This window comes from Odontomachus brunneus, unplaced genomic scaffold, assembly GCF_010583005.1.
Source record: "Odontomachus brunneus isolate Ranch 3 - 2012 unplaced genomic scaffold, Obru_v1 Obru_scaffold_003, whole genome shotgun sequence".
Classification (NCBI taxonomy): domain Eukaryota; kingdom Metazoa; phylum Arthropoda; class Insecta; order Hymenoptera; family Formicidae; genus Odontomachus; species Odontomachus brunneus.
Window position 1 is genome coordinate 75,555 of NW_022639453.1, and position 11,045 is coordinate 86,599.

Here is an 11,045-nt window from a genome sequence, read left to right on the forward strand (position 1 = left end):
CTCTCTCTCTCTCTCTCTCTCTCTCTCTCTCTCTCTCTCTCTCTCTCTCTCTCTCTCTCTCTTTCTCTCCCCTTCTTTCTTACAACGTCGTGTTCTCGCTGCGACGACTAAATCGCGCGATTTGCGCGACGCATTCCCGGCAAATAAATTATTCTTAACACTTTGACAATCGCTATCACGTAGACGTGACTTTCCTCTACCAACGAGTGTCGCATTTTGAGGAAACATTTCGTGATAATGACACCAATGAAAGAAAATAATTGATAAATTGTTTTTGTAATATATCATAAAAGCTATGTGAAACTAGACGAAAGATTTATGTACACAGAAAAGTGTTTGTTTCTTTAGAGAGAGAAGAGCTTATGTGAAAAAAGGATAAACTATAATATTCTCTCAATGTGTCGAAGACACTGGAGAATTTTTTTTCGAAATGTTTGCAGCCGTCGAAGTGTTTAATTGCTCCCTAAGAAATCTCTACAAAGAAATCTCTACAATTGGATTGCAATCGTCCCCTTTCCCCCGTCCCATGTCGCGGAGCTCGTGCAAAGCTCTTCTTTTTCGGACGTCGCCGTATTACCACCGTCATCGCGGCGCGATTATGCGATTCGCAACGCGCGCCGCTAATTGACATCTGATACCGATCGATCTCTCTCTCGCTCTCTCTCACGCGCGCGCAGACTTTACACTGGATGGTCATTAATTAAATTCGCTGGACCAACGCGGGACCAGCGGTCGCCGCTGTATAAATGACAAAAAGCCCATCAAAATGTGCGGTATTAAATGATAAATATTTCGCCGGCGCTCGTCGCCGCTTCACCCACCCCCGTCGACGTCACGTCCGTGCCTTATTCACCGCGATAGTGCGTCAAATATTTATGACTTACGACCGCGCCCGCGTGCGTTTTCCGCGATCGTTCCGGGCGAGAGGATCACGCCATGCATCGTCATGATACATCCACAAGGTGTTTCGGAGCTCTCAATTGCCAGCGGATTTCATGTCGACGGGAATATCGACGTGTCGACGCAGCTGCCCTAACAAGACACGAGGAGGATGCCCACGAATGAAATCCTGATCTTGCAGACGGACACAGAGAAGTGTCCTAGCTCTTAATTGTGACACGCAGCTTGAATATTAAACATTGAATATCAGCTAAGGGAATTATGATTTCGAATATCCGAATATGTAGCGACACACCGTTTAACGATAGACACCTGGCAGTCGCTTGCGGAGATCATTGCACGAATGTAGAAGAACGACACAGAGGGAAGCGAGTTAAAATGGTTGTTAACCACTTTGTTAGTTGAATATCATTTGGCTCTTATTTTTTATGTACAGCCAGCACTCGCCAAATTAAAGTCTCACAACGCTACAACGCGAATCGCGAAAGATGGATCATCGAAGAGGCCGCGAGAGAGGCACAGTCGGCCGCGCGCATTTGTCTAAAATGTCCGCGATGGAGATTAAGATCAAGGCTTCTCGGACACCGTGTATACACGCGTTTTTAAGTGCTTTTAATTGCCCGACTCCACGTTCGTGAAACGACTCGTCGTAAAAGCGCGTGCTGGGGGTCCGCGCCGTTTAAAAATCGAGGGGCCCGTCGACTCTCGTAGCCGTCTCCTCGTCGCTCACCGCGACTCTCGGGCCCCGCCACGTGGGTCCGCGGACAAAGAGCGCGATCGCGGGTATTTTTGTTGATGAGCGCGCGCGGCTTCGGCCGTTTATGATCCCATAAATTCCGTCTGATTTCGGCGTAACGGACAAAAGGCCTCGGCGATCGCGCGTCCCGCACTGGCCGCTCACTGTGGACGGTAAAATGGAAATGACGCTTTATTGTCCGGCGGATAGGCGAGAGAAACACGCACCCGAAACGAATTAAACGCCCACGCAACCGGGAGCCCCGACGCGTTCTCAATCGCGATCGCGGCCAATTCTTCAATGCCGATCCCTGAATGACTCGTCGTGTTTTCTATAATGAGCGAGGCACTGTCGCGAGCTATTCCGCGCGAGAGATCGGCCGCGGGGAAGGTCGAGCATATAGCCACGGGCTATTATTTAATGATGATGATCAATTACATGTGGACCGAGCGATCCCTCAAAAACACGCCGCGTTGGTGCGCGTCACGTCGGGTTTGTTCACGCAGAAAGTAACGTCCTACGCGAAATTCACGAATAGGCTCGCGAAAGCGCGATCTGCTCAAAGTAAACGTACCAATATCTCAATTCTACTTTGAGAAAAAATATTTGGTATTTAACTATAATTAATGGTATTTAACTATAATTATATAGAAAACGGAATGATCACGGAAACTATTCCATGTTAAATTCTACAATATTTCTATAATGTTAGTGATAATAATCTTATATGTTATAACTACCATTTCCATGTTGGAACAATTAAAAAATATAGTAGGAGTTAAAAATAATATATATAATTTTAGTCAGATCCACCATTTTTTTCTCAATGTAATATACTGATGCCTAATTCTGGACATTTTTATTGTTTTAATCTTTTTAAATACGTTTAAACTTTTAATATACAAAAACATATATTTGTATTAAAAAAATATATTTTACGTTATAGTTCAAATATTTGTATTTAATACAAAAAGACATTTGGTTGAATTAATCAAATGTCTGGTGAAATATGAACGAATCAGAGTTCCGGTTGAAGTTATCAAAATTCTGCTCAAGTTAACAAGATTTCTAGTTAACTTGAATAGTTGCAAGTTAACTCTACGAAGCTTTTTTTTCCCGTAAGAAACTAAAACTATGAATGTCCAGGATTAGGTACCAGTTTTATTAACGTCCAAGTATTGGTATTTTACTCTATTGCTCATTCCAAAATCAATATAAAACATATGCTACGATAAAATATTCCCGGCTCTGGATAATAATCGCGAAGGTACGAACTATGCGTATTCTTTCGGAGATACGCGTAAAACCTCGTGCCTCTCGTCGTCTCAACGTGGATAGTGAGCGAACGATAAATCTCGCGAAACGCGGTCGGCCGGCTAATAATTCCGCCATGTCTTCCATTGGATTCGCGCGTTTCGATCGATCGGAGAAACGTGCCGCCGATCAATTTAATCCCCTTTAATCCGCGCAAAAAGTCCGCCGGATCCCGACGACCGATATTTACCGATTCGATTTCCCAACCGCCGTCCCATCGCATAGAGCCCGGCTTAAGTCGACTAATTTCTCGCGTTCGAGAGGTCGGATCATTAAGGTCTCCGCGTAGCGAGAGGTGCCTAGGATCCTCTCCCGAGGCTACGAATGGATTTGCCATCGTGAGAATGTGTGTATGTGTGTATGGCGGAGCTTGCCGATAATCTGGACTAAGACACCGAATTCGATAGGTACGAGGCTCCATTGGGCACGAATAGCGACCTCTAACTAGGCGAGTTCGAAAGCAAAAATAGAGATCCTCTAATAATTTCACTGTACAAATTTCATTTGTACGTATTTCATTTCTAAACTGAGGGAAGAAATATCTAAAAAATATATAAAACACATTTACTAATAACAAATGGACTTAAACCAATATAAAATATTTTTTAAATAAGGAAGTATATGTTTTCTCAAAATCTTAATTTCTCTCATGAGAACAATTTTTTATTCTATTTAAATAGAGGAATTTATATTTAAATAAAAATGTTACTAGCACTCATCAAATATAAATATTTTTTACCTTTTAGATATCTTTTTAATAATTGCTCCAAACGTAATGTTGCGAAAAGATACTGTTGCATTCTTTTAATTTCTTTAGTTTCGGACAGAATCGGAATACGTCATTCGAGCGACGGAGATTTAACGATTTCCGAGATTCCGAGGTAGAATCGTAAAACTATCCGTAATACAATAACGAGTGTTTGGAATTTTCTCAATTTGACATTTAATTGTTTCGGGAAAAAAAGAGAGAAAGGTTGGGAAAGAGAGAGAAGGTAGGAGGAGGAGGAGGAGGAGGGAGAGGGGGAGAGAGAGAGAGAGAGAGAGAGCAAGATCGAAATCTGTTGCGAGGTAGCGCGGCTTATAAAATTGCGCGGCATTTAAATTCCGCTTGCATATTCCGAGCGGATGCGAGTTGTATGAAAATTGCGAGTGATAAAAATATGAAATGAATCGCGTAGATGTGGAAACGAGCGGGGGAGGAAAAACTGAGGCTTAATAAAGCGCTTTCCGTGGAAAAATAGGACGGCTTGGCCGACATCGATCCGAAGGAAGCTGTTTCACTCGGTCAGTAAACGCGTTCGCGTTCGCCCCACCATCTCTCACCGTTGCATTTTACGGCTTCCTTCGATTATTACTTCAATATGCGCCGCTATCTGAATTATCGTAAATCCGATAACGTTATCTGCAATGACGGCCCGACTGAAGCATATGTTATGTCCGCGCTTATGTAATACCAATATCGGTTAAATATACATCATTTTCGTTGCTAATATCGCGATGAACTGCATTATTAATAGTGGAACTTCCCTCTCTCTCTTTCTCTCTCTGTCTCTCTATCTCTCTTTCTCGCAAAGAATCACAAAGAGCAAAACATTTGAGGATACAGACGAAAGTTACGCGCGACTTGAGTTGCGAAATAAAGCGATCTCGGATTAAACTTGCATCCCCTTGTCAATTTCCCCAGGTATCGGACAATTTCAACAAAGGACGGAACCACGGCACCCAGCTGTCTATTGGCCGGGTCTTCAGGGACTAGTCAGCGATCCTCTCACATGGCGGGCAAGATTACACACATGTAAGTTCAGTTTTAATCACAAGTTAACATCGGTATCTCGTTTTAAGTACTCTATCTCATTTCCGCACGCTGAGAAAAAATACATCAACATTTATTTACGGAATATAAAGCTTATTTCTGTGAGAGAAACTGTTAACTCACACACAAATCTTCAAGTATTTTTCTTCCTCCCTCGCCCTCTCATCTTTCCAAATTTGTCAAGTATTCTTTAAGCGTCGGGAACTTATAATATTATAAGTATTATTATTATTACGAGTACTTCTAAATACGCGCATTGTCGGCATCGTACGTTTCCACCGCCTGCGGATGTTTCGTTACGTTTTCCTCGGGTATGCGCGGCGGATTTGACAGCTGCGCGTGTTTGCTTTCGCGGCGGGAAAATCACAGGACCGCCGAAGTGAAGAAACACGTGCTGCCGAACGTGTCTCCGTTTGAACGGCGTGCCCGGAAAGTCGTTCGGCCCGATTCCCCGGCGTGGGTCGCTCACGGGGTGGAGGAATTTAAAAAATGCGTGGAAACCGTCGTGTGGGGAGCACGGGAAAGGAAGTCGTAGGGACGAAGGGCTCGCGGCCACGAATATAAGGAGGACTCTCAATCTAGACGAGATGACACCGACGCAGGTCAACATTGATCTCTTCAAAGCGCGTTTCGTCCAAACCTCCCCTTTCGTTATATCAACTTGCTCCAAATTAGCCACGAATTTTGCCCCCACCGTGACCGTGTTTTTGTTCAAACTATAAGTGGACGAATATTTTTTTCACAGAAAACATGTCTGAGAAATAAAAGATATTTATTCGATGGGTGTATATTTTTTATATATAATAATATATTTATTTTTATATAAAATTTTTCGAATAAGAAAATATATATTTTCTTAATTAACTCTTAGCTTTTCATGAAAGCAATTGCTTATTCTATTTAAATAAAAAAATATAAAAGAGTACGGTCAAGTTTGACCCCACATTTTGCAGCATTCGAAATCTTAAATTGTTTTTTGATAAAATTATAACTATGGATGGGTAGATTAAAAATATATAAGTATCAAAATATGGAGTTAAATGAACTTATGAGAGCTTATTAGTCGCTCTCTTTAAGTAAACATGTTATTATAGTATCCGTCGAACATATATTTTTCATTTCTTTAATTTTTTCTAAGTATATAAATTCTTTTCAATTTTATTGTGTTTTATTAGTGCAGGAATAGATTATCAGTAAAATCTATCCTTGTGAGAAAAATTCTATGATAATTTTTACTACAAAACTCTCTCTCCGCGTGTACCGCTGATGAAGAATTGTGTTTGTTCGCTCGACACGAAAGAAAAAAGTTACGGATGAGGATCATGAGCGTAGTAAATACAGTCGCGCGATAACGATTAATCGGGAGCTTATACGGCTATAATTACGGTATACGGAATTATGTGGAATAATAATTCTGACGCGAACAAAGTTCCACAACTGTTAGCCGGACGAGACTGCGCGCTGTACACGTCGCAAGCAGAGTGTCGGACGTTGAATTTAAAATTGATTCGAGTTGTCGAGTTCGCGCGCCAAACTTTCGCCGGTATAATGCAACGCATACTAATTACCAATTGAATTTCAAATAGTCGTATAATCTATTACTTCCTAATTTATTGATACACATCGCGTGAGCGCGCGCGCGCGCACGTCGTACGGGACGCGCGCGAATGGCGAAACGACGTGACTTCCTCGTTTGGACGTTCCTGATATTTAATCGACTGCTGCCGAGCCATACTGCTCGTCGGCTTCACACATCAATCAAACAATTCCGCGCACGCACGTGACGTTACTCGATGGAAAGCATTAAAAATTGCGCATCGAGCACGTATGGCACTCTGGAGCGGCTCTTCTCATGTCTAAGCTACACTATCGACCATACGACTCTCGTTTACGTGTAGACACCGGCGATACCGATCGTACCAGGTCGATCCCGATCGTTATCAAGTGCCAACACACACTCCCTTCGCACTCCCTCCGGACACTTGGACGGTTCACGCTCAATTAGCCGGCGGGATCCCCCCTTCCCCCACGACATGCATACCGGGACGTTCCCGGCGGTACGGCCGATCGCTCGAGTGCCGTGTACACCCCCGCCCTTACGAGAAGACGATTAAGGGCACCGCAGAGAAAAAAAAATCACAAACAAAGTGGAGAAACACGTGACGTCTCGCGTCGACCCCTCTCGACGACAGAGAGAGCCGTCCGTGGTCGGAGACGAAGGAGAGAAGGACAGAGTCACAGCGAGAGGAAGAGAGACAGAGGAAGAGAGACGACGCATACATCAACCCTCGGGGGGTGGCACATGTGCCGCGGCGCGTCGTGACGTAAGGAGGGCGGCGAAACGCCGGCGTGTAGAATGCGGGCGTGGACAACGTGTGGGCACACGTGTGGGCACGCGTGGATACGTGTATGTGTGTTAGTGTATATGTGTGTCTTCTATGCGTTTGTATTCTCATGCTTTCGAGTGCCCGCCGCCACACGGCGGAGAGCCAGTGTGTCGTACGTACCGTGGGGGCGAATAAGAGGGTGGTAGCGGTAGTCCGCTGCGGCGTCGGATCCGGGATATCATCATATTCAATATCAACCCTGCCTCCACCCCCGGGAGCGACCGCCGGCCGACGGTACCCCTGCCGCCGCCACCCTCTCCGCGTTGCCCCGCGCCCTCCCAACGGCGCGCTACGTTTTCCACACTCGCGCGAATAACTCCGGCAATATTTTAACTGCGGCATCGGGGCATCCGTGCCTGCCTTTCCTACCGCCCGATACATGCGGTGGATACCTCTTCGACCCTCTCTCCCGCCGCCCCCTGGTCCTCGCCTTCACCTCTCATGGAATCCTCCTCCCGTGGGGCGACGGAGAGGACGAGATGGAGATAGATAGATAGATAGATAGAGAGGAAGAGAGAGAGAGAGAGAAAGAGGAACAGCAGCACATCCCGTTTCGTACAGAACGTATATAAGTTACACCGGCTACCCGGTATATTTTATATTCCGGGGCGAAACGTTGATCGGCTCATGGCCCTCGCGAGGCATCGCCGAACGACCGCCGCGGGAACCGTCGTCTATTTATGCCTCCGCACCGTATATATATCGGGGTACAACTATACCCGAGATAAGCTCGACCTGCCCCCATCCCCTTACCACCCCCTCGTGTCGAGACGCGCGGCCTAACGATAATCATTTCGATATGTTCGTTCGGAACTTTAAGGATTCTGTGTCTTCGCCGCAGTCATCTTGATTATTGAGCTCAGAAGCGGGAAAAAGTATGCTCAAAATTCTTGCGGAATACACTTTTGCGTCAATGTATCGCGTCAATGTATGCAAGAATTTTGAACGCGTGTCTTCTCGTTCCTGATGTCATCAAGAGTTCCACGACGGGGCATCAGAAACCTTAGTTGAGAACGCGCGGAACTCGGGGGGTTCTAAAGAGGCGAAATAAGATCAAAGTACGGACGCGGCTATCCCGTTTTCGAGATTTTCCAAGTGCAAATTTTCCCGTGTACTTTCTTGGCCTGAGATCTCGTTACAGCCTTCTCTGGGTTTTTAATATCACCGGCGCGGCGTAAAATTTATATAACGATCCGTGTTCTCTGTAAGACTCTCTTGATGAAATCTCTCTCCTGGTGGTAATTAATAAGCGAAACTCGCGCTAAAACTCTTTTTACAACTTTCGTTAATGTTAATCTGTGAGCCACGCGGGAGATTCCCCGGCCGAAAACCTCATGTAACATCCCGACCTGATGCTCACGCGGCACCCTATGCATAAAACACCAACTTCTGCCCGAAAATGATGGGCATCTATCCGTCCGCACGTCCTTCCCCTCATTCCCATTCCCATATAACGAGAACGTCGGATATCGTGCACCTTGTTTCTGTTTGGATACCCGACGGCGTGCACGACTGTTATTCCTGCCCGCCGCTTCCTATATTTTCCTTCCTACCTCTTCTTTTTTTTACCCGCGCGCGTCATCATCGCCCGCTCTTTTCCTCGTTCCTTCTTCTTCACTCACGCCTGCATTCACCACCAAGCCCCCTCCCTCTGTTCCTCCTCGATTTCCTTCGGGAAACCTGGGCTTTATGGGCACGAAACTCGCCCGGGTAAGCGTCACGTGAGCGAATCCGGTAATGAAAACGTCGCTGACGCGACGAGATTCCGACGGTGGTTCATGCCCGCCGACCGATGTATATTGTTATTACTCACGATACCCACGGAGCGAATCACCCTGGCAGGGAGTGCCGACCGCGATCAACTAGCTTCCAATAACCTCTCGCGAGTGTGTTTCACGGGGCGTCATCTCGGCGCGGAAAGAGAGGAACGGCACTTTCACGTGCGCCCCGAAAAATTCATGCTGTTACCAGAGTAAAGTAGAAGTACCAAGCCTGGGGAAACTTTTATTGTATCATCTTCTCAAATGCAAATATGTAGGCTTTCAACGTACAATATATATACTTAACATGTGCGTATATTATATAATCAACATACTCTATGCTGAAGGTTTAATCAAGTATTCGTCTAAAGATTAAAACGATAAGAACATCCAAGTTTGAGTACGTGTACAAACATTGTTACTTTTACTTTAAAGTCGCTCTCGTATGCAAAAGTTTACAAAAATCACACAATTGTTTCATGTCCAATTCGTGTAAGAAAATCATGTGTATCCTTACATAAAGAATATTTAATGCGATCCATTATTACGATTTGATTTAAATGATCGTCATGTTATTCTCCATTTTAAACCTGCTCACTATTTAGTGTTATCTAAACGGCAAGAGGTCGGCAGATTTTCATTCGTGAGTACATTCACCCTTACAATAATGATCGCGACCCTTCGATCCGCGCCGATGCCCGCTTAATGGATCTCGCGCGGGATGCCCTCGTTACCGAATTAACTAAGCATCCATTTACTTTTGGTGACAACACACTTTGCACACTCGATAAAGCATGCCTCTCGGACGTCAGTCGACTCGATGCGCGCCGTTATTACTCACGTCGCCGATGGAGCGAGCAGCCCCTTCACGAGCGCGATCGTGCTTCCTACAAAGTCGAGCGACATCCGATTCAATTACGTCGAAGTGACGAACCGTCGTCGCCCTGCGTCATCCCCGACTTCTTATTCCCGGTATTTTGGCGAATGTTACTTCAGCATTCACTCAAATATCATTATTAATGCAATATGAATAATGTATGCATCGCGAGAGAGGCATTGCTGGCAATTGATTTCACTCTCGAGGGGAGGCCGAAGAGGTTTTCGCAAAGTTTTTCCGAAGTAAAAAAAAATAAAGGGTTAAACAAATAAAAATAAAGAGTTTTAACTATTTTTTACTATTGTTTTCAGTAAAAAAAAAGTTATTCTTTTATTTAAGGAGAAATAGAAATTTCATCGTCAGGTTTCGAGTATCCAGCCGAAAACACTTGCAAATTTCGCTATTCCCCGGGATTTCTACGTTCACCAGCGGCAAAACAAGAACGCCGAAATCGCACGATAAATAATGAAAAATCTCGTATCGAACTCTCCTCCTCTTCCCGTCTCTCGCTCTCCCGTCCGCCCTTTCTCTCTCCCTCCCCGTGCGTGTTCCAATCGCGACGCATCTTTACCGCGAATGATTTGTTTCGCCCCGAACTCACGGATGGATAAAACGGCCCGTGACACCGCGGGTCGCTCACCCCGTATAAATCGAGCAATCGCGCGCGTCGAGCCTCGCACCCGAACTTCCGTTCGCCGATAACGAATATTACGAATGGCCGCGGTGTCTCGTTTTTGATCGTTCCTCTTTTTTGAAACGCCGCGCCGATACGGTCACCTGCCGCTGATTTACATCGACACGGTGCGGCGGACGCATCAATTTGCCCGTGCCGATACTTCGTCTAATCGGACATCGGGGCCGTTATCCGCGGCGGTATCCGCGCGGTGTGGAGGAAGGGGGCGTGTGTGTGGAGGCGGGTATCGATATATACGCATTATCCGGAGCGATTTCGCTCGCATACACTGCTTGACACGCGTGTCACTTGTTCACTCTAAATCGGCTGATTAAATTATGGTCCCGTCGTTCTACACTCTCTGCCCACCGCGTCCCTTCCCCCCCGGCCTCGTGCCGCCGTCACGCCGCGGACACGCTACAAAGATTAATCCGGAATCGCTGGCGTAGCGGAGGATGATACCACGACAAATATGGCCACGTGTCGAAAAACAAATAGTTCTTTGATCGACGTAATGCGTAAACGAGTAGACGAATGGACGTCACCTTTCTCTCTCTCTCTCTCTCTCTCTCTCTCTCTCTCTCT

The 11,045-nt window shown here is 45.7% G+C and overlaps 1 protein-coding gene across 1 annotated transcript in view; it reads left to right on the top strand.

Moving 5' to 3' along the window:
* LOC116844403 (homeobox protein Nkx-6.1-like) overlaps positions 1-11,045 on the top strand; it is a 46,025-nt gene that overhangs the window by 9,016 nt on the left and 25,964 nt on the right. Inside the window, exon 2 of the mRNA XM_032815892.1 lies at positions 4,635-4,745. Coding sequence (XP_032671783.1) covers positions 4,635-4,745 — 111 coding nt within the window. The remainder of the gene's footprint in view (positions 1-4,634; positions 4,746-11,045) is intronic.